Source organism: Amblyraja radiata, chromosome 14 (genome assembly GCF_010909765.2).
Source record: "Amblyraja radiata isolate CabotCenter1 chromosome 14, sAmbRad1.1.pri, whole genome shotgun sequence".
Classification (NCBI taxonomy): domain Eukaryota; kingdom Metazoa; phylum Chordata; class Chondrichthyes; order Rajiformes; family Rajidae; genus Amblyraja; species Amblyraja radiata.
Genome location: NC_045969.1, coordinates 17,218,483 through 17,242,806, shown reverse-complemented (window position 1 = coordinate 17,242,806; position 24,324 = coordinate 17,218,483). Strand labels below are relative to the sequence as shown.

Below are 24,324 nucleotides of genomic sequence, written 5' to 3'. Positions count from 1 at the left end.
TAAAAATCAGGTGAGTTACTCAGATGCAGTGATGTTGTAATAACTACATATAAACATATATTTCAAAAGACTAGCCATTTCCCCTAGTTAAGATAATTTCCAATTAACCCACTCTCCACACAATCATATTAACCTACATTTTCTAAATTATTTACAAAAAAAGTAGACATGCATTTGAAGGTAGACATGCATTAGACATCACAAAGTACCTCAATTATGTTGCCCAACACAGAGAAGCATTTAATTTAATGCTGGTTTATGATATAAGGAACCTTATCATTTAATATATTTTCCCATAAACATCTAATTAAAAAAAGTAGAACCCATTTCTACATACCAAAAAAGTTCATAACTTTCAAAAAAGTCTCAGCCATTAAAATAATACACCATAAACCAATTAAATTATGCAAAATTACTATTTGAATCAAAAGGAAAATCGTATAAAACAGAACACGTCACTTCCTGTCTACAGCACTTTAACTTGTCTTCCTTACAAGTCACAGTAGTTTTGAGGACTTAGCATGTCATGAGACACAACAGCCTGTCAAACATAAATGACATTATCCTATAATGTTTGAACAATAAAGCATGACATATGAAGAAAGACAAACATGTTTGAACTGTACAAAGTAATGATTTAATCCATCTAAACATATCAATTTCCATTACGTTCTATGTAACCGTTTAAGAAATTGATTTATCCGAAGTGGCTAATTTTGATTAAACATGTTTTATATCAATGCACTAAATGCCAAAATTGGTCAGTGGCTTACACTAGGATTACTATATGAAGCTTCTGAATTGCAGTCCCGAAATGCTCTAAATTTTCCTCAAAATATTCTTTGGATTACGTTATTATAATAATTTTCTAATACGAGAACTTCTTCCAAACTGCAGTCTTTTGTTGTGTAATTGCAGTTGACTTATGATAGGATATGTCACAGTGGGTTATTTGAGTAACTGAGATCACATAAAAAGTTTAAACTTTATATTTTCTCATAGCAAAATGGTTTTCCGATGTCAGACAAAAGATTTGAAGACAAACATGTGAAACAATTAGTCAACAAAAAAAATATTGGCCTATTAAGAATATTATAATGCATGCAAAAAAACTTCAGGAGGAGAAAAAAAAAGTAAACAATGTAGAAAACTATAATGGCAATCAAATTAAAATAGTACACGAAGATTACACTAACAAGCAAATAATGCTTGATTTGTTTTTGTTATCTTCTTTCAAAAGTTGTATATCCCCTTTGTGGATTTAGATAGCTCAAGGAAATGTAAAACTGCATTAACATTTTTGAAAAGTAGTTGTTACAATTGAAATGTTTTGGTGGTTTTGATTGGGAAAAGTAGTAAAATGAAAATATTTACTTGGAGATTAACTGGTTAAGTGAGAGAAAGGCAGATCTTCAAAATTTCATTCAGTCACCACTAACATTCAGGAGACTTTGTACCTTAAAATGTAACACAGCAATTAAGTGTGTAATTTTCTTTAAATTTAGCTTGTGGGGTTCAGAATCAACAACTTTAGCAGTCTGATCGAGAAGATATAAATGTTCCAAAGTGCATAATACAAAAATTCAAAACACACACACACAGCCTGGGATTTATAATTGTAATCTGGTTGGGAGGCCAGGCACACCGCTTACACTAAATCATCACATTAGTAGTTTGAGGAGACATCATCTAGCAGAAGGGAAATTGCGCATATGCCTCATTTAGATTGCAATATTACCACAGCACACAAGTCCACAGTTTGTTCCCACTTTTACAACCCACATCTTGCAAAACTCACAACCTTCATCTTGCAACTTCACCAAAGTTTTGAAGAAAAGTGATTTTCTTAGCTTTTAATGTTAGATTACAAAGATAACTAAAGTTCTGTTTTCTCAAAGATCTCTCATTCACATTGCATTTATTTTCCTCATCTATCAGCCCCTTTAAAAAAAAAATCACTGTGGATGTTTCTTCCTCAATGTTCTGAGGTTAAATTGCTAATTGACCCCAGAACGTTAGTAAAATAACTGTAATGTGAACCAGGCTACAACCATGAAAACATGACATCACTTGCAGCCAATACGCAGCAACTACTCCCTTCACTGGGAACATTCTTCTGACAGTAGGTTTTTCTCTTCTAATTTTATACAAGAACAGTAAAAATGTAGCCAGCACTTCCAATGCTGCTTGGTATTCTCAGTAACAACTCTGATAGCTTTGTTTAAAGTATATCTCTGTCACAAAACATCCATTGAAAAAAAATTCAGACAAAAAGATTTAACAAAATATTTCTTAGTACCATGAGTTGTAAGGATTTAATAATTGTTCCAACACCTGATGTTAATCCAATGAGTTTAGAGTTTATTTGCAGCTTCATTGATTACAGAAGTTTACAAACATAAAGTTTTTTTAAATTTACACTGAGGTTAGAAAAGCAATGCAGTTGCAAATTGTTTGGCCAGATATGTTTGTAAAGCATAAACTAAATTCAGAAACACAAAATAGAATCGAAAGTTTCTTATCAAAGTCTACACAAGGCGATGACAAATGTAATCATGTCTGCGGAGTAGATGGGCAATTAAAAGTCACTCATGAGACACTAACATCTTTTGTAGGTTTTCTTATTAACATGATCTTGAATGGGCAAGAGGAATCCCTCCCAGTAGAGATATGTTATAAATGAGCAAATTCAGCTGTGGCGGAATGCAATTTTAAACTAGAGGCACAGGAAGTTATTGCGACATCCCTCATCAGATGACCTATTGCAAAGGGAAACTAGGGACATAAATTTTTTTTTTCCTTGGGGGCACTCAGGCAAGAAACACTCCTCTGGGCACCACAAGGTTTAAGACTTCTTTGTTCCTTGGTTTTAAACCTCACTGTAACTACGAAACTTGCCAAAATTGCACTGAATTATTATTTGCCAATGACTTCCTCACCACCAGACTTCAATCAGTAGAAATTGGCTTCATCTCCTGCTCCCTGACCTTCAACCCAAGGACATCTCAAGGCTGCACGATCAGTCCCCTGTTCCACTCTCTCTGAACCCATGACTGTGTAGCCAGACACAATTCCAAATCCCTCTTTAAATTTGCCAACAGTACCATCATCGTTGAACAAATATCATGTAAAGACAAGTTTGAGCACAGGAGGGAGATCAATAATCTTGTTGAGTGATGCTAGAACAACAATCTTTCTCCCAATTTAGCAATACCAAGCAACTGATTGTTGACTTCAGGAAATAAATGCTATGGGGTCATTGATCTCTCATTATCAATGGGACAGCATTGGAGAGAGTCAATAGATTTAAGTTCTTGGGTGTGTACACATCTTCGATGATCTGTTCTGGGCCCTGCACATTGAAGAAATTGCAAAGAAATTCCAACACCTCCTTTCCTCAGAGGTTTGAGGCGATTCAACAAGTTGCTGAATACTCAAATTCCACAGGTATATGCAGGGGAGAATACTAGTTGGTTCACATCCTGGTTTCCTGATGTGAACGCTGAAGAACAAAGGAGGCTGCAGAAAGTGGTGGGCATCAACCCCATCATCACAGGGACCTTCAGGAAGCACTGTCTCAAGTCAGCAGCCAGGCCCACATGACTCTGTCCACACTCTCATCTCGCTGTTTCCATTGGGAGGAAGATACAGGAGCCTGAGAACCGTTACCTACAGCTTCAAGAACACCTAATTACCTAACACCTACATTACAAACCCACTGACTCACATGGCTATCTGGACTACACGTCTTCCCACCCTGCCCCCTGTAAAGACTCCATCCCCTACTCCCAATTCCTCCGCCTACGCCGCATCTGTTCCCAGGATGAGACATTTCATACCAGGGCATCGGAAATGTCCTCGTTCTTCAGGGAACGGGGATTCCCCTCCGCCACCATAGATGAGGCTCACACCAGGGTCTCATCCATACCCCGTAACACTGCTCTCTCTCCCCATCCCCGCACACGCAACAAGGGCAGAGTCCCTCTGGTCCTCACCTTTCACCCCACCAGCCGGCAAATACAACACATAATCCTCCGCCATTTCCGCCACCTCCAACGTGACCCCACCACTCGCCACATCTTCCCATCTCCCCCCATGTCTGCCTTCCGCAAAGACCGCTCCCTCCGCAACTCCCTCGTCAATTCTTCCCTTCCCTCCCGCACCACCCCCTCCCCGGGCACTTTCCGTTGCAACCACAAGAAATGCAACACCTGTCCCTTCACCTCCCCCCTCGACTCCATTCAAGGTCCCAAGCAGTCGTTCCAGGTGCGACAAAGGTTCACCTGTATCTCCTCCAACCTCATCTACTGCATCCGCTGCTCTAGATGTCAGCTAATTTACATCGGTGAGACCAAGCGTAGGTTGGGCGACCGTTTCGCCGAACACCTCCGCTCAGTCCGCCTTAACCTACCTGACCTCCCGGTGGCTCAGCACTTCAACTCCCCCTCCCATTCCCAATCCGACCTCTCTGTCCTGGGTCTCCTCCATTGCCAGAGTGAGCAACAGCGGAAATTGGAGGAACAGCACCTCATATTCCGTCTGGGGTCCTTGCGCCCTTATGGCATCAACATTGAATTCCCCCAATTTGGCTAGCCTGTGCTGTCCCCTCCCCTTCCTTCACCCTCTAGCTGTCTCCTCCCACCCTCCCATCCCCCCGCCCTCGGGCTCCTCCTCCTCCCTTTTTCCTTCTTTCTTTCCCCACCCCCCATCAGTCTGAAGAAGGGTTTCGGCCCGAAACGTCGCCTATTTCCTTCGCTCCATAGATGCTGCTGCACCCGCTGAGTTCCTCCAGCAATTTTGTGTACCTTCGATATTCCAGCATCTGCAGTTCCCTTTTGAACACCTAATTGCCATCATCCATTAGACTCTAGAACACCCTGCACAACATTAAACATACCTCAGTACCTAAGATTGCTCTACCTATTTTGACTTGCCCTATCACAGTCTGGTTTATCTAGAGTAACTGATAATTTATTGTATATTTATGCTTTGCTTAATGTGCCTTTAAAGTTGCTGCAAGTAGGAGTTTCACTGTTTTGGTCCCAGTACAGATGAAAATTAAGCACTCTTGACTGAGCACACAAGACAATTCCTTGGCCCTGGCAGCAGCATCCCATTGCTCAATATCCTTCTTTCTGGTGCTAACCAGATGCCACTCTTCCACAGTTTCAGGTGGGAGACTGAGTGAAAATTTCCTGGGATACATTGGGTCCTGACTATGTGACTCTTAGTTTTGGGCTAAAGTTCAACTTTAGAAACAGCATGCAGGCAAGTGAACAAAAAACAATCCCACACTAAATACAGAGTTTCTATGGACATCCATTAAAATGTTATCATCATATAATCTGTACTTTTTTAATCTCCTAAAATAACTGAAAGTCAAAAATATCCTGCCAACTAATCATTGTTTATAGACATAAAAAAAGAATTGTTTATTATTACAGCCAGTACACTTTTTCTGACATTTGCTCACATTTTCTTAAGGAATAAGAAAACAGCCAATTTAAAAATGTCAATTCAATTACATCAAACTAATTCTGTTTTTGGCATTACAAATGTCTGGTCACATTGTAAAACAAAAACAACTATAATTGTAAAAGCAAAGGACAGCAGGTACTGAAATCTGGCAGAAAATAAAACAAAGAATGGAACCATTCACTAGGGCAGGCAGTATTTTTGGAGAGAGAATCAGAGTTAATATTTAAAAAAAGACAAAGTTCTGGAGTAATTCAACGGATGAGGCAAAATATCTGGAGAACATGGATTGGCAGCGTTTCAGGTCTTAAGTCTGAAGAAGGGTCTCTACCTGAAATGTCGCCAATCCCCATTCTCCACAGATGCTGTCTAACCTACCAAGTTACTCCAGCACTTTGTCTTTTTTTTGTAAACCAGCATCTGCAGTTCCTTGTGTCTACATAGCTAATGTTAACTCAGTTTCTATCTTAACAGGTGCTACCTGACCTACTGAACAGATGTAAGCTTCTGCATATCATTATTTTTTACCTGTAGCACAGGATTTGGAAAGGACATAGCCATTTATTTTATCATGAGTCATCTATTATAGACAAGAGGCTGCATGTTTCCAACAACATGAGCTTGCCAAATTCAGATTTCAAACTGAAAGTTATAAGTTTAATATTTCCTTCATAGAGGACAAAAACAAGGTCTGATAAAATCCCAAAACATGCTTAACCTTTGTAATATACATAGAATAGACCTCAGCCAACTGCCATGTAAATTTATGGGCACAGTGCTTTATAGCAACCTTTGAGAGGATGTAGCAGATTTACAAGAATGACCCCAGCGGTGAGGAACTTAAGGTATGTGGAGATAATCAAGAAGCTTGGATTGTTCCCTTTCGATCAGAGGCGATAAAATCATGAAAGATTTTGATAAGAATATACATGCAGAAACTGCTTCTGTTTTAAGGAGGTTCAACATCCAGAAGGTTCAGATTAAAATAATTATCAAACAAAAGAATGATGATCACAGGAATACCGATCACTTTCAGCAACTGATTTTCAACTTTACAATTGTCATAGCAATCATGGTCCACAAAAAAAAAATTCCAGTGTTATGATGCACACACGTATATGTTTTAAACCATAAGATGAGAAATATCCTAAATGTTTTTAATGACATTTGGGAAGAGAATAGACTGTTGGATAATTGACATTACATTGCAATGAAAAGTGGTGACCAGCAGGGTGCTTCCAAAGATATATTGCTTATAAAGTTCATACAACATATTCCGTTGGGGTGTAAATATGATAATTACATTTAGCTAATTATACTGGGATTATAATTATTTCACAGTGATGGCAGATGCAAACAGATTTGGATAAACTCAGTTGGAAATGGCTTGGAAAGAGGGGCAGAATGCTGAGCGCACATACAGGATGTTGTTTAAGGAGGATTTATGTAAAATTATAAAGTTGGACATGGCAATTGCTGTGGGAATATAACAGCAAATTTTGTTAGTCTGCAGGACACAAAATAGAAAAGGATGCTACGGTACTTGTTTCAGCAATATTGAAGCATAGATTATGCAGTCAACTATATGTCATAGAGCTACAAAAATAATTTAAAATCATCCTGAGTAAAATACAAGCATGTGGGAATAAAGAGGGCATGTGGGTATGCTTTTGGAAACCGGAGACACTCACGTCATTCTTTTTTTTTAAAATATGGTACTGGAGTGTGGCTCTCAGTACCAAAATATCCATCTTCATAGATGGCAAATGCAATAAGGTCACTTTGAGATAGGGGAGGAGAAAGTATGGTTCAAATGCATATGATGAGGTTCTTTTCTAGGATGATGTCAGACTTCTTGGTGGGACAGCAATTATCTAACCAGTTGGAGCGTATTCATCACATTTCTGACTTGCGCCTTGTTGTTGGTCGAAAAGCTTTGGAACTTTTTCTTAGAAATTGACAGAATGTGAATTTTACTGATATTTTTTGCCTGCTTCCGATTGCTCTTGACAATGTCTTGTCAAAGCTGTACTTCAAATTGTAATAATTGGTATCAGAAGGTGAGTAACTTGCTGCTGCAGTTCGACCTCTGACATCTTTCTGTAACAGTGTTCACATGGGTAGTCCAATTTTTGTACTCACATGAATTTAGTGATGATAATTCAGTAGAATCCCAATGGGAATAGTTAGGCTTTCTCTTGTCAGTTTGGCCATTTCCTTGCACTTGTTCATGCCTGAACTTGTCTAAATGAAACGTGGCTTCATTACTGGAGATTCAATGTGAAATAAACACAATGCAAATGTCCCTAGTGTCAGCTTTATCGTGGACAGATGGCATCAATGAAGCTGTGGAAGTGGCCAGTCCGAAGACATTATCCCTACGAACTACTAAAGGAATGTCCTGTGCGGAGATGACTGACTTCCATAATCCTCAGCCAAGTATGAATCTAGCTAGTGCAGAAATTTCTGCAAATCCCCAATAAATTCAATTTTAACGGGACTCCAAGGTACCATTATCATTCAAATTGTCAAGGGCAGTCACACTCTGGCATAATCATCAAAACCTCAGCTGGCCCAAGTTCCAACTTCCTCTATGTAATGATTTAAGGGAATTTTTAAATTCTCATACATGACCTTTCCACCTTTTGAAATCTTTATCAACACCACCAGCCACACAACCTTCTCAACTATCTGCACTATTCTAATTCTGGCCTTGTGAACATCCCTAATTTCCATTATTTGTAGTTTTGGAGGAAGAACTATATTACCTAAACTCGGGGATTTCCACCCTAAACATTCCCTGAGCACATCTTTCACTCTTTACGAGTTAAAACATAGAAATATAGAAAATAGGTGCAGGAGTAGGCCGTTCGGCCCTATGAGCCAGCACCACCATTCAATATGATCAGGGCTGATCATCCAAAATCAGTACCCCGTTCCTGCTTTCTCCCCATATCCCTTGATTGCATAAGCCCTAAATATTTAATTCTCTCTTGAAAACATCCAGTGAATTGGCCTCCACTGCCTTCTGTGGCAGAGAATTCTACAGATTCACAACTCTCTGGGTGAAAAAGGTTTTCCTCATTCCAGTCCTAAATGGGCTACCCCTTATTCTTAAACTGTGACCCCTGGTTCTGGACTCCCCCAACATGCGGAACATTCTTCCTGCATCTAGCCTGTCCAATCCCTTAAGAATTGTATATGTTTCTATAAGATACACACATCCTTCTAAATTCCAGTGAATATAAGCCCAGTCGATACATTCTTTCATATGTCAGTCCCGCCATTCCCGGAATTAACCTGGTGAACCTATGCTGCACTCCCTCAATAACAAGAAAGTCCTTCCTCAAATTAAGAGACCAAAACCACACACAATACTCCAGGTGTGGTCTCACCAGGCCCTGTACAACTGTAGTAGAACCTCCTTGCTCCTATACTCAAATCCTCTTGCTATGAAGGCCAACGTGCCATTTGCTTACTTCACTGCCTGCTGTACCTGCATGCTTACTTTCAGTGACTGATGTACAAGCACGCTTAGGTCTTGTTGCACCTCCCCTTTTCCTAAACTGACACCATTCAGATAATAATCTGCCTTCACGTTCTTGCCACCAAGTGGATAATCTCACATTTATCCACATTATACTGCATCTGCCATGCATCTGCCCACTCACTCAACCTATCCAAGTCACCCTGCAGCCTCATAGCTTTCTCCTCGCAGCTCACAATGCTACCCAGCGTTGTGTCATCCGCAAACTTAGAGATGTTACATTTAATTCCTTCGTCTAAATCGTTAATATATATTGCAAATAACTGGGGTCCCAGCACTGAGCCTAGTCACTGCCTGCCATTCCGAAAAGGACTCATTAATTCCTATGCTTTGCTTCCTGCCTACCAACCAATTCTCTATCCATGTTAATACCCTACCCAATACCATGTGCTCTAATTTTGCACACTAATCTCTTGCGTGGGACCTTGTCAGGCTTTTTGAAAGTGCAGATATACCATATCCACTGGCTCTCCCTAATCCATCCTCATTGAAAGCCTTCATCAAAATAGAGTTCATTAAAACTTAATTATACTATGTGTCCCGTTTTCAAATGTTGTTTGTTAGCAAATCCTAAGAATTACCTTGATAGACAGGGATGTTCCGTGAGTTCAAATTAATAATTTCATTTGGTTATTTTAGGAAATCAGTTAAACAAAAATTGGAAATGGCAAAGGGCGATGGACTGAAGGGCCAATTTCAGCACCGTAGGACTCTAAAATAAAAACAGCTCAAATGGCCAATGTAATTACCATAACATATAACAAATATTAGACACAAAATGCTGGAATAACTTAGTGAGACAGGCAGCATCTCTGGAGAGAAGGAATGGGTGATGTTTCGGGTCGAGACTCTCGTCAAGTTACTCCAGCATTTTGTGTCTATCTTCGCCTCGGTTTAAACCAGCATCTGCAGTTCCTTCCAACACATATAACAAAAATTGTTTGTTGGTTGGTTATGGTTTGAAGGACAATATGTACCACTGAATAAAATTATAAAGGTAAAAGTTCAGCTTTCATTGAACTGCACCATAATCTATTATTCTTAAAATTGTTCAATAATTTATTTATTTCGCTACCATCTATTCAATTTCCATGAATTAGTGTCACATAATAATTTTTAAAAAGGACATTTTGTTTACCCAATTCTTCACGCTATCATTGTTCAGGGAAAAAATATAAACCTGTGCTGCCAATATCACTAATTTCACAATTTTAAGAATTACTGGTCATAAAAGTTTACGTTTCCTTCGTCCTCGTTTGAACTAGATTGCAATTTGTTGCATCTAGGCATTAATTACAGATCTACATTAAGAATTATTCAGAGTACCTTGGAAGAAAAAAAGGTGTAAGAAAGAACTGCAGATGCTGGTCTAAATCAAATGTAGACTCAAAATGCTGGAGTAACTCAGCGGGTGAGGTAGCATCTCTGGAGAGAAGGAATGGGTGACGTTTCGGGTCGAGACCCTTCTTCAGACTGATGTCAGGGGAGGGGGCGGGACAAATATAGAATGTAGGCGGAGACAATGAGACTAGTGGGAGTACTGGGAAGGGGGAGGGGATGGAGAGAGAAAGCAAGGGCGATCTGAAGTTGGAGAAAGCAATATTCATACCGCTGGGGGATAAACTACTCAAGCAAAATATGAGATGCTGTTCCTCCAATTTGTGCTGGGCCTCACTCTGACAGTGGAGGAGGCCCAGGACAGAAAGGTCAGATTGGGAATGGGGGGGGGAGTTGAAGTGCTGAGCCACCGGGAGATCAGGTAGGTTAAGACAGACTGAGCGGAGGTATTTAGTGAAACGATCGCCAAGCCTGCACTTGGTCTCGCCGATGTAGAGAAGTTGGCACCTGGAACAGCGGATACGGTAGATGAGGTTGGAGGAGGTGCAAGTGATCCTCTGCCTCACCTGAAAAGACTGTTTGAAAAAAGGTGCTATCTTAGAATTTCCTCAAGCCCACACAAGAGACAGAGAACACAGGCAGCATAACTCCCTGGATTTGGGATCTGTTTTAAATGCATTAATGTGTGAATACTTTTGAGGACTAGATCATTTCCTGCAGAAACTATTCAACCTACAGTGATCCCCACTCTGATCTGTGCTTCTGAGATCGAGAGTACTCAAACAGACACTTCAAGACAAAAGAAAATACCATCAAGTTATTTAGTTGAATACAAAATTTATGATAATCACAGTCTGTGTATAAATGTGAACCGTGAGGGGAATTAGACTGAATTGTCAAGTCTTTGTGAAATTAACATTACGAATCTTATTTTCGTTGCAAGCAATATAATTAATTGAGTATTAAATCAAATTTCATTTCATTTTCATTTAGTTAACTCGCCAACAAAGAGAACCAATGATCTTAACAAAACTGCATGGTGCCAAATCAATTTGGAACTCAGGCTCTGAATAACAATAGTTAACAATTTTCTTTTTCGGCTTATGGCAAAATTTAAAACATGTTCATGATGAGTACATTTGGATATTTCTAATGATTCCGATTGAAAAATAATGGGATTATCTAATCCGCAAGTAATCTCTAAATTAGGGAATAATTCCATGGGCTCTTAAATGTATTACATTCTTTCTTGCTCAATGTGTATAATTCCATGTTAATTACACGATGAAAGCAAACATTTTTACAAAATTATTTTAGTTCTGAACACTACCAGTGCATGATCAAAACATTTAGCATCTATGGAAGGAATTGATCCATTCTCTCCATAGATATTGATTGAATTGTTAGGTTTCCAGCATTTTCAGCTTTCGTTTCAGGTGTCCAATATCTACAGATTTTTACTCTAACTTTAGAAGTTGAGCATTCAAAATTACTTTGACTTGTAACTTACAAAATATTTGTATTCAAATGTTTAAGGGGAAGCTATAGAACAAGAAAAAGTAAATTTCAGTATGTACATCAAATAAATTAATGTGCTTCAACAAAGAGGCCAATTGCATTATCTTAAGTGAAGCCACTTTTCATATTTAACATATTTTTCCCTTTCAGATTGAAAAAGCTCATTGAACAAGAAAAAGCCTATCAGGTGAAAAAAGAACAAGAAAATGCCACGAAGATTGCAAAGCTAAAGGAAGAGCTTACCAAGCTGAAATCATTTGCATTGATACTTGTGGATGAACAGCAACGGCTTTCAGATCAGCTCAACCAACAGAGTCAAAAAGCCCAGGCCCTATCTGTCGTTGCACAGCAAGCTCAGGGAAAATTATCAGCCTCTGAGGAAAGGGCAACGGAAGAAGAACATAAAGTGTTCGCTCTCGAGATTGAATTGCAAACACAAACCAGTAGATTTTATCAGGAACAGGAAACAATAATGGCCAAGTTGACCAACGAGGAAAGTCAGAATCGACAACTCCGACTAAAATTGGCCACACTCAGCCGACAGATAGATGAATTGGAGGAGACTAATAAATCACTGAGGAAAACAGAAGAAGAACTGCAGGATTTAAGAGAAAAAATAAACAGAGGCGAGTGTGGAAATTCCAGCTTGATGGCAGAGGTAGAAGTTCTGCGGAAACGTGTGTTAGAAATAGAAGGAAAAGATGAGGAACTTTCAAAAATGGAGGACCATTGCAGAGATCTCAACAGAAAATTAGAAAAAGAAGAAAGCCATAGCAGGAATTTAAAAACTGAGGTGGAGAAACTAAAGAAAAGAATAATGGAATTAGAAAAATTGGAGGATGCCTTCAGTAAAAGTAAACAAGAATGCTATGTGCTTAAATGCAACCTGGAAAAAGAAAAAAATCTAACTAAGCAATTAGCAAATGAATTGGAAACTTTAAAAGTACGAGTTAGGGAACTTGAAACAATTGAAAATAAACTGGAGAAAACAGAATTGGCCATGAAGGAGGACCTAAGCAAGCTTAAAACATTAACTGTAATGTTGGTTGATGAAAGAAAAAATATGGCAGAGAAGATGAGGCAAACAGAACACAGATTTCAGAGTGCAAATTCGCACCTTCAAACAGAGGAAAATAAAGTTACAGTTGTGACAGAGAAACTAATTGAGGAAAGTAAAAAAGCACTTAAATCCAAAGCAGAATTGGAAGAGAAAACATACAATTTAACTAAGGAAAGAGATGAGCTTAAAAAGAAGCTAAAAGCCGAGGAGGAGCGCGGCTATGACCTCTTGTCCAAATCCAATCTGATGAAGAAGAGACTCCAATCTCTTGAAGCTATAGAAAATGAGTATCTGAAAAACAAAGGAAAACAAGAGTATGGCAAATCCCCTTCATGTTTACAAAAAGATGACATTAAAATCAGAGAATTAACTCATGAGGTTGAAAGACTGAAATGCAAATTGAAAGATGCACAGGTGGTAGAGGACGATCTAATGAAGACAGAAAATGACTATGACTCACTGGAGCATAGGTACTATGATGAGCAACATCAGCTAAAATCACTGACAGGGGAGCTTGTGACCATGAAAAAGGAACTAGCTCGATATAAGCAAGTAGAAAGGACCGAATCAACCCAAGAACAAATCCTGTTTGACAGACTCAGTGAGGAACAAGCAAAATCAAGTCATCTAACAAGGGAAGTGGAAGCCCTCAAAGACAAAATTCATGAATATATGGCAACAGAAGACTTACTGTCTCATTTTAAAGCAGAGCAGACATCAATGAAAAAAAAGATAACTCAACAGGAAAACAGAAACAAAGAACTAACAAGGGAAACCGAAAATCTTACCAAAGAATTGGAAAGGTACAGAAGGTTTAGCAAGAGTCTTCGGCCTGGCATGAATGGCAGGAGATTTGGAGAGTTGCAACTCTGCTCAAAAGAGATCCAGACTGACTCCATAGACAGTGAACCACCTGATTACAGAAGCCTTATTCCTCTAGAGAAAGCAGTAATAAATGGAAAAATATGTACAGAAGGTGAAGAGACCGATTATAGCGCCCAAGATGATGATCAATCGTTGCAGATCAACTACAATTCATTAACTGTAAACAGTGTCAATAATAATAAGAGATCATGGACACCATGGATGAAGAGCAAGGAAACCTGTGCACAAAATGGAAATGCTGTAACCAAGCTGAATGGAAATCTTGTCCAGGCAGATGAAATGGTGCTTACTCAGAAACAAGGGCAACCTCTTCACATAAAGGTAACACCAGACCATGGACAGAGCACAGCTACTCTTGAAATCACTAGTCCAACTTTTGATAATTCATTTTCCTACACCAGTACTGCAGTTATCCCCAACTGTGGTGTTCCAAAACAAAGAATTACCATTATACAAAATGCCTCCCTCACACCTGCAAAATCAAAGCCAATGGATGGATACTGCACACCAGAACGTGCCTTATCACCCCTCAGCAGGACTACAATATCGAGATCAAAATCCAGAACTTCAGACTCATGCAGTTCAATGACTCCTGAAAGAACAATGTTGCCTATTCAAATAGTTGCTCTAACTGCTAATTCCATAAACTCACCAGATCGAACACTGTCTCCTGAGCCAAAGGAAGTTGCCTCAGCTCATACCATCTTTAGAGTTTCGCCTGAAAGGATACAAGGGCGTCAGATACAGAAGTCCAACACTAGTCCTAATGTAATTACCACTGAAGACAATAAAATTCATATTCACTTTGGTAACCCCCATATTCAAGCAGCCACACCCGTTTCAAGACCAATGAGCCCCTGCAGTACAATCCACGAGATCAGAACTCCAGCCATATCTAATGGGACACCAAATAAGTCAACTAATAAAATCACCAGCTGCATTACTATCACACCAACAGCCACTCCTGCCCCACGCCATTCACAAATTACAGTAAGTAATGTCTATGATTAACCTCCCTTACCCAACCCAAACCCTGATGAGAATAACAATGCTCTTAGTTTCAGTATTAAAGGATCCACTTACTTTACCTGTATCTTTCGTTTTAATTTTAAACCGGTTTGTGCATGCTATGTATAAACCCTACGCCTAATCAATATCATCCTGGAATTGTGTGTACATATTATAAACTGTAACTCCACAACATTAAAGACTTGTATAAAAGGTCAATCACCATTTAATCTGCACATGTATAAAATCCAAAAATTGTATTCGCTTCTGATGTTAAAGGGAAAAAAAGATTCAGATATATATTGTAATAGAGAAATCAGTTCAAATAGCAGTAAACATTAGAATAAGTTTGCTTGTTGAGTTTATTTTATTTTCCCCATCTTTTGCACATTTGAAGATATATTTTACCACTGGAAAAGTTTGAGGTATGCTCATTGGAAATTGCCTTTATCCATTATGTCTGTTTGTGTCATTTCAAAGTTTGTTAAATTGGAAACCACCACAGATTATTTCATCTTTAAGAAGGAACTGCAGATGCTGGAAAATCGAAGGTAGACAAAAATGCTGGAGAAACTCAGCAGGGTGACGCAGCATCTATGGAGCGAAGGAAATAGGCAACGTTTCGGGCCAAAACCCGTAAATTGGAGAAGCAGCACCTCATATTTCGCTTGGGCAGTCTGTATCCCAGCGGTATGAACATTGACTTCTCTAATTTCAGATAGTCCCCACTTTCTCCTCCCCTTCTCAGCTGTCACTCAGCCCACTGGCTCCACCTCTTCCTTTCTTCTTCCCCACCCTCACATCAGTCCGAAGAAGGGTTTTGACCCGAAACGTTGCCTATTTCCTTCGCTCCATAGATGCTGCCTCACCCGCTGAGTTTCTCCAGCATTTCTGTCTACCACAGATTATTTCATCTCTGGGACCAAGTGCCAATCCAGTTAGGCCTGATTTCTATGTACAATTCTTAGACCAGTAAATTATATCGTAGAATCATAATGCACAGGAATATTCCAAATGTTAATTTGAAATCCATCTGCTACTTCAATGGAGGCATTGCCCAATTATTTTAAATGTATGCAAGTTCTATGAAAATAAGAAAGACAAATTACAAATGAATGCCTAGAGCATTCATACAATCGTTTCAGTAAATACAAAGCTCCTGTGACTAATGTCAAACAGCACACATCTTCCAACACAGGTAAGCAATATTTTACACAGGTAGGCATAAAAACTCTTAGCATAGAGAACAAAGAAAAACGAGGTACATGCCGCATGGTTTGGTAAGACTAACGCTAAAGTACACAGGGCAATGTTCTTGTTCATTGACTTTGGAGTGATAGATAGAAAAAAATTGCCAGCTACAATTCTGGATCTAAACAGCTTAGAATTCAATAATTAGAATTATTTTCCGATAAAGTAAACAAAACACAAAACATAAGAATGAGGCTTACTAATACACTGAATTTTAAAAAATGATATCTCAATGGTTAACCAAATTTATTGGTCACAAACATAAGCGCAAGGAACTGATTTACCGAAAATGACACAAACTGCTGGAGTAATGGAGCCAAAATGTCGCCTTCCCATGTTCTCCAGAGATGCTGCCTGACTCACGGAGATACTCCAGCACTTAATATCTTTATTGGTTAATAGCTTGTTTAGAAACATCAGCGAGACTTAGTATTTTTCACTGTTGCAGAGAAAAATGAGCAGAATTTTTGATATTCAACCACCATCAGTTAAAAAGTGAAGACCAATATGGTGTACTGCTGCAGGTTGTATCAATGAAATTACCCGGGAAATAATTAAGATGCGATTTTAAAATAATTACCCGCCCTGAAACACTTCAAGCCAATGGAAAATGTTCAATCTGCGACATCAAATGTTTGAACAGCACATCTTAAAAACCAATCAATAACAAATCAATCTTACATCAGAACAGTTGTGTTCCTTTAGTAAATTAATTGTGAAAGATTGTTGTGTTAAATGTTGCTTTTCCTATTTTGGTTGCTCCTCAATCTATTTTTATTACCCAAACTATACTTTATTTTTCTACTCATTTACTTACATTTCATCCATTTTATTCAGTTGACGGTAAGAACTTAAAGGTGTTAATACTCAAAGAAAACTGATATCCTTAGAGTGCAAGTACAGCAGGTGTAGGCCTTCACGGAGGAATTGAGTACAAAAGTAAATGTGCCTTCCGCAATGATATGGATCCCTGGTTAGGCTGCATCTGGAATATTGTGTGCAGATCTTGTCTCCCTATTCCTAGAACGATTTAGGTACAACAGAGGGAATGCAGCAAAGGTTTACCAGACTATGCTCGGCTGACACACGCAAACATAGAAGAATGACAGGTGATTCCATTGAATTGTGAAAGCAAAATTCTTACTTGGCTTGTTCGCACCGATATAAGAGTGAGGTTGCCCCTGTCTGGGATGTTTAGAACCAGAGCTTGCAGTCTCAAAGTAAGGAACAGCCATTCAAAACAAAATTGAAAGGTATTTATTTTCAATATTAGGCTAGTGTATCATTCAATTCACTATCCAAAAGAACTCAGTTATTGTGTATATACCAGTGAGATTTTTTGTTACTAAGGTGATCAAGTGATATGAAGTTTGTGCAGGAAAATGGCGCAGAGTTAAAGGTTCAGCAATGTCCCCTTATTTAACAGCATAGCAAAAGCAAGTGGCTGAATACACAACACTGGGTCCTTCAAGTCTGCTTTGTCATTTAATGTATCATGGCTAATCGATGATAGTCTCTTTTGTGCCAATTTTCTACAGCCTTTTATTTCTCAATCTATCAAATATTTATCCACGGTGATCTTAATACTCCAAAAAATCTAGCTTCCTTCATGCACTTGGGCAGAGAATACAAGAGATTCATCACCATCTGCAAAAATATTTTTTTACATATTTTGTTTTAAATGACTGGCTCTTTATCTTGTATGTAGAAGGAAAGTGCAAGAGTCTTCCATGAGTGAAAACATCCCAACGTCTACGCTAAAGATAGACACAAAGTCCTGAAGAATCTCAGTGGGACAGGCAACATCTCTGGAGAAAAAGGATAGGTGATGTTTCGGATTGGGTCCTTCTTCAGACTGAAAGTCGAGGGGTGCGGGATAAAGAGCTGGAGGCGAGAAATGTCTATGCTTCAAATCCCCTTATGATCTTATACATTTCATCCCTCTTTCTTCTAAGCTCCAAGGAATACCGGCCCAAACTATTTTGTTTCTCTTCGTAGGACAATCCTCTCATCCCAATAATTATCCTGGTGAATCTCCTTTGCATTCCCTCCAATGTTATTATATTAGTTTTTGATAATGGGACCAAAACTGTAAGCATGTATGTATGCAGTATTCCAGGTGAAGCCTCCATACCCTGCACAATTGTAACAAAACCTCCCTATTTTTAAACCCCAATTGCTAAGCATTGAAAGCCTAAATGTCAATTACGTTCTTGTTGACCCTGCCTGCTAGCTTTTCATGCTTCATACACAAGATCCCTCTGTACTTCACTCAGTTATGGTCTCCGTATACAGTAGATAACAAACAAACCCGTGGGCTATATATACCTCTGCTATAACTTATGCTGTTAACAGTTATTCATAATGAGATCATAAGAGATAGTAGAATCAGGCCATTCGGCCCATCAAGTCTACTCGGCCATTCAATCATGGCTGATCTATCTCTCCCCCCTAACCCCATTATCCTGCTTTCTCCCCATAACCTATGACACGTATTCATTTTTTTCTCTCAATCGCAATTTATTTTGAAATCTGTAAAGATTATTAATTAGCCTCCCTGCTGCTTGTGCTGCTCACAATTACCATAGGCCCTAATTCAAGTGGAGGTTAGAAGGGACACACACCATGGCTGTATGTTTTTGCTTGCTAAAATTTTGTGGCAGTTTATTTTTGCAAGGTGAACAACGTTGGGTGCTAATATTTCACTGGTGACATTAAAATCTAACCCAATTTCATGATTGCTTGTCAAAAGGAAAGCAAGTGAGTTCAACATGTAATCTTCCACAACTTTGTCAGAAAATTAGAGATGCAAGTTAAATTTTTCTGAAATACAAAGACAGCAGAAAGGACAACACCAACAGATTTGCCAAATGTTTTAATAATATCAAATCATATGGATAAGAAAGATGCTGGGAATAGGCTAAACATCATGGAGTTCAGAACTCCTGGGAGAACACATCGCACACTCAGTGTTTCCACTGCGCTCACTACTGAGCTTTAATATGGATTTTATTTTTAATCCAATATCAAAGTCTAAATTTGTTACAACTCCCTAACACTTACGCTCCACTAAACCAGCACCTCATTAGACCAGCAAAGAAACAGCAAGCCCATTTATTTGAATGGAGAGGAATGACTGTTTAACTTATTTTTTTAATTGTTTCATAAGTGTTGTAAAGTGCTTTTGTTTTTAAACTTTGTTAAAAAAACATCCTTGTTCCACGGATTAAAAAAATACTTTTTGATGCTTTTGAATGTCTCGAAATGTCAGAAACATTCAGAAGCATTCAATGTCCACAACACCATTGAACGTTGGCAAAACAGCACACCCAGGTAGCTTGATTTGTCCAGGAATTGCGTCTGCATAATAGCCCTGTCCCACTGTACGAGTTCATTCAAGCGCTCTCCCGAGTTTAAAACTCGTGGTAAGCACATAGAATGAACGTAGCTGGTACGTCGGAGCTCGGGGACGTCTCTTTGCGGCTCGTAACGCTAACGGCAGATACTCGGGGAGACTTGCTAACGGCAGGCAAGCTCGGGAAGACTCGTGAAGATTTTTCAACATGTTGAAAAATGTCCACGAGAGCCCCGACTACCTGCGAGCGGCCATTACCGTAAATCTCCGAGTTCGAATCAGGGCAAACTCGGGAGAACTCTTTGAATGAACTCGTACAGTGGGACAGGGCTTTAAATCCGCTTAGGACAACCATGTTGTATTTTGTAGTATGGTATTTATCCAAATTTCTCAACATGATCCACCAATGTCTGATTTTCAAAATCATTTCAACTTTGATCTGTGCCACTTATTCATACCGCACTGCAAATGACAATCATCAGGCTGGTGACAAATACATTCATAATTGCGAGAGCAAGTAAATGAACAATCATCTTCAATGCGGCACCACAATTTTACAAGACTGCAAAACATAAACACTGTTAGGATGGGAAAACTGCTACATTTTAGCGAAGGAAAAAGGGCGAATGAGATGCGCCAATTTCTGATGTAAGATCATCAGCCTGAAAACACTGCCTTCGCTGGCTGGATTTTTCCAGCATTTTGTGTTTTTATTACTGAATCTGAACATGTGCAGTATTTTGCATATGTAAACTATAACCAAACTGTACTTGTATTTACAGGTATATAGAGGCCTTTGTAATAGTTTGCTTAAATTCCCTTCAATCAAGATGACTGCTGGGTGAACTAATCATAGGTTTTAACATGAAAGTGCTGCATTCCATAGTTTGCCAATAAACTATTTATTCCAGTGGGAAAACCCATTTTTAATGGTGGTGGGAGAGATGTGGTCAAAACAATCTTAAAACTACAGCTGAAGAAATAAATCCAGCATAAAATGATTTATAAAAGAATTGTGGAAATTTGCAATTCCTTCCCTGAAGTGATACAAGCAGGTTTTCAAGGATTTAGATCAATGATTGGAGAAAGAATATTTCAAGGTGACAAACAACTAGGTTTTTCTATAGTAAAATACAGGAAAAATAATGAACAAAGCAGCAAATCGCATGCCCTTCGTTTCGTCGAGTCTTCAATGATACGAGCGGGGGCAGGTAGCAACGAGACTCACGGCCATCTACCCATCAGGGACTCCTGCTTGCAATGGCTGGTCTGGAGAATTTGAGGGTCCTGGCACCGTTCTGGATCCTGGTCTAAGGTGAAGTCCAGTGAGCTCATTCACAGCATGCACTTAAATACTCAATAAGCCTGCCCTTCTTCCGTAATCTACAAGCAACAGTCAACTATGTGTTTAAAACTATATACCCTTCGTAATTATGGGAACAAGTCTTATTTATTATATCAGGATTGAGATAATCCCAGATGTCTTTGGGAATGAACGTTTGTCTGTCTTACTACAATATGTCTTTAACACTGCAAGATTTGGAGGTCTTATGATTTACTAGCTCTTCCAAGCGCGCCCAATTATTTTCCACAGCATTTAATTCTTCGCAAGGCTGCTTGCTCGACATAGGAATTTTTAACTGACAACTCAATTTTAGCTGAAAAACTCATTTTAACCCTTACATTACACTCTCTAATACCATGTAGATGCAATTTCAATATACAGGAATACATCCACAAGATATTTTAGTAAGCAAGGATACTGAAATGAACAATGAAAGTCCAAAGACCAGAAAAATAAAGAAAAGTCTGAAATGTCAACCACTGTTATTTATAGATACTCATCAGGTCAGAGAATATTTTCAAATGTTTTTTTGGTATTTATATTGAAAATATTTCTCACGGATTAAAAAAGATGTAATTTTATTACACTTAGATCACCACTGAATAGAAATCTGAAACAAACATGAGGTAGATTTTCAGTGATACCCAGGCTTAAAACACATATAGAAATAGGATATACGTAACAAACTTAATTACTGGTTGGAAGAGCAGTAGACACATGGGAACATCATGAATTACAGAATCCACATCTCATCTTGGAAATAGATTACCACTCCTTGATTGCCGAGGCAAAATCCACAGCAAGGCGAAAGTACTTTCACCATAGGACTGCAGCAGCCTCATGATGACAATCTCATTGGCAAATAGAAGGGGGATTAAATGCTGGTCTCGCTAACAACACAAAGAGCTAGTACTATGGAAAATTCTCAGTGAGATTAAAATTCGATAGCTGGAACCTGTCCTATTCTATTTCCTGGCAGTTCACAACTTATACCATTAACATATTAATTGAGCTACGAGGATCAGCATCAACATTTCTAAATGGCTATCAGAATCAAATAACCCGTTTTGAAAAGTTGGTGGAATGACAACAATATGAAAGTGGAAGGGATAATTTAATATATTGGAAATAATACTGGAAAAAGTGGCTGAAAGAGATGATCAGTGAGATTTTGGGTTTAAAGTCTAAGATATATTCTGGGGAAAAGACTGTGGCTATTCACCTTATCTATGTTCTTTATGATTTTATAAACTTCTAGGTCACCCCTTAGCCCACTTCCACCCAGGTGAAAAAAGAACAAGCCTATCCATACTCTCCTTAACTCATATCCTCCAGATTCATAAATCTCCTCTGCACCCTTTACAGTTTAATGACAGGTTTCCTATAGTGGAATTCTACACAGTACCCCAAATGTGGAGTACCAATATCTTGTACAGGTGGAACATGATGTCTCAACCTCTGTACTTAATACACTGGCGGGTAAAGGCAAATGTTTCAAGTTTCAAATTTATTGTCACATGCACCAATTAAGGTACAGTGATATTTGAGTTACCATACAGCCGCCTCACCAAACTGTCTACCCGTGTTGCCACTTGAAACATGAAACTCTGCAATTGCACCCCTAGGTCTTTCTATTCTACAACACACCCCAAGGCCCTGCCATTTACTGTGCAAGTCTTATCCTGGTTTATCTTACCAAAATGCCACATTATAGGCCAATAAGACTCCCCTGAATGGTTGGAAAGCTATTGCAGAGGATTCTTCAGGATACGATTTACTCTCGTTTGCAAAAGAATGGGCTGAGGCACAATGGCGCAACGGCAGAGCTGCTGCCTCACATCTGTTTAGTTTATAAATTTACAAAACAACACCGCAAGTCAGGCAGAATCGGGACTGGGAATGGATAGGTAACAGTTTGGATGTTTAGACTGATTACAGGACGGAGACACATAGAAAAAAAAGACGGCAGGACAAACCTGGTAAATGGTAGATGGTTACGTGAAAGGGGGGTTTAATTGGCAGATGAGTGAAGTAACAAAGGCTAGAGATGAAAAGGAGAGAAAAGGGTTTCAGACAAGAGAAGTGAGATGTAAAGCCAGAAGTAAGGATATAGATGGAAGGGGTGTGGGGGGGGGGGGCAAAGAGGGGAGAATAAGAGATAAATTAGTAATCAGGAAAGGGAGATGAGTGTATGAAAGACTGGAGGTGAAAAGGAGACAAATGAGGGCAAGTAAAGGGCCTGTCCCACTTGGGCGTCATTTGCGCGTCACGCAGGTGGTGCGCGAAGATTTTGTGAATCCCAAAATCCTGGGGTGCCACGCACGACTGCACGTCACTGCCTACACCACGACGCCTCACCACGCGCCATGCGCCATAATGCATGCCATGCACGCGTGACGGGTAAATGATGTAGCGTTTTGCATCATGACGCGTAAATTATGTCGCGTAAATGACACGCAAAATAAGCCCAAGTGGGACAGACCCTTTAGGAGAGGAAAGGAGGTGTGATATGAGTCTTTAAGTACCCATTCTCTTGCAAATGAGAGTAAATCTTATCCCAAAGAATCCTCTGCAGTAGCTATCCAACCACTTTGGGGAGGGAGTCTTATTGGCCTATAATTTCCTGGATTCATTTAGTTTAGTATTACTGTTGATTGTTAAATTAAATTAGCTGATCACATTTGTCAAAGGTCACAGAAAAAGCAATATGATGACCCGCAAATAAAAATGTTTCAGTGATGCTGATCAAGGGATAAACATTAGACCAGACACAGGGAACACTCCTACCTTTCTGTGAAGATTGCCATAATATGCTTTCATGTGAATGTAAATGAATCGATGTAGACATGGTTTCTTGCCTCATCTAAGAGACAACACCTCCAACAATGAAGAACAACACCTTTCCAGTAAACGAAAATTCTGAGAGGGGCTTTGAACCCAAAATTTGGAATGCTTCAGCCGAGCCAGGTACAATTCCGTTGAAGGTGCTATGTAGCAGTCAGCACATTTAATTGAACTATTTGTTATGAAATGCCGGAAGGCAGTAATGTGGGTACAAGGACAGGGCCAAAGACAAAAGAAGGGGCAGAGGGGTGGGGGAAGAGATAAAAGGGAAATGTGAGATTCAGGATTGGGAGATAAGTGCGTGAAGGAGGGAAAAGGAGGAAGGTGACGGGATTGGGGGGGGGGGGGGGGGTATAGAATAGAATAGAATAGTTTCTATTCTAGTGGGAGAAATAGGTGCGTACAAGGTGGGTGTGGTGTAAATAGCTTGAAGCTGGATAATTTAATATTCATACCATTGTTGCAAGCTACCCAAGCAGAATACGCGATACATATCCAGTTTGCATATGTCCTCATTCTGGCAATAGAGGTCAAGGACAGAAAGGTCAGTGTGAGAAAGGGAAAGAGAGTTAAAATGATTATCAAACAGGAATTCTAGCAGGCCTTGGCGAACTAAGCGCAAATGTTTGGTGAAACAATCACGTAGTCTATGCTTGGTCTCGCCAATGTAAAGGAAGCCACATGTGGACAATGGCTAT

General features: G+C 39.2%; 1 protein-coding gene across 4 annotated transcripts in view; it reads left to right on the top strand.

Annotated features, from left to right (window-relative positions):
• filip1l (filamin A interacting protein 1 like) overlaps window positions 1-24,324 on the top strand; it is a 202,941-nt gene that overhangs the window by 162,424 nt on the left and 16,193 nt on the right. For 3 of the 4 annotated variants that reach the window (XM_033032634.1, XM_033032635.1, XM_033032637.1), the window contains one exon: window positions 12,029-14,813. In XM_033032634.1, coding sequence (XP_032888525.1) covers window positions 12,029-14,813 — 2,785 coding nt within the window. Of the gene's footprint in view, window positions 1-12,028; window positions 14,814-20,219; window positions 20,481-24,324 lie in introns of those variants that run through there. The other variant, XM_033032636.1, reaches the window with a different exon arrangement.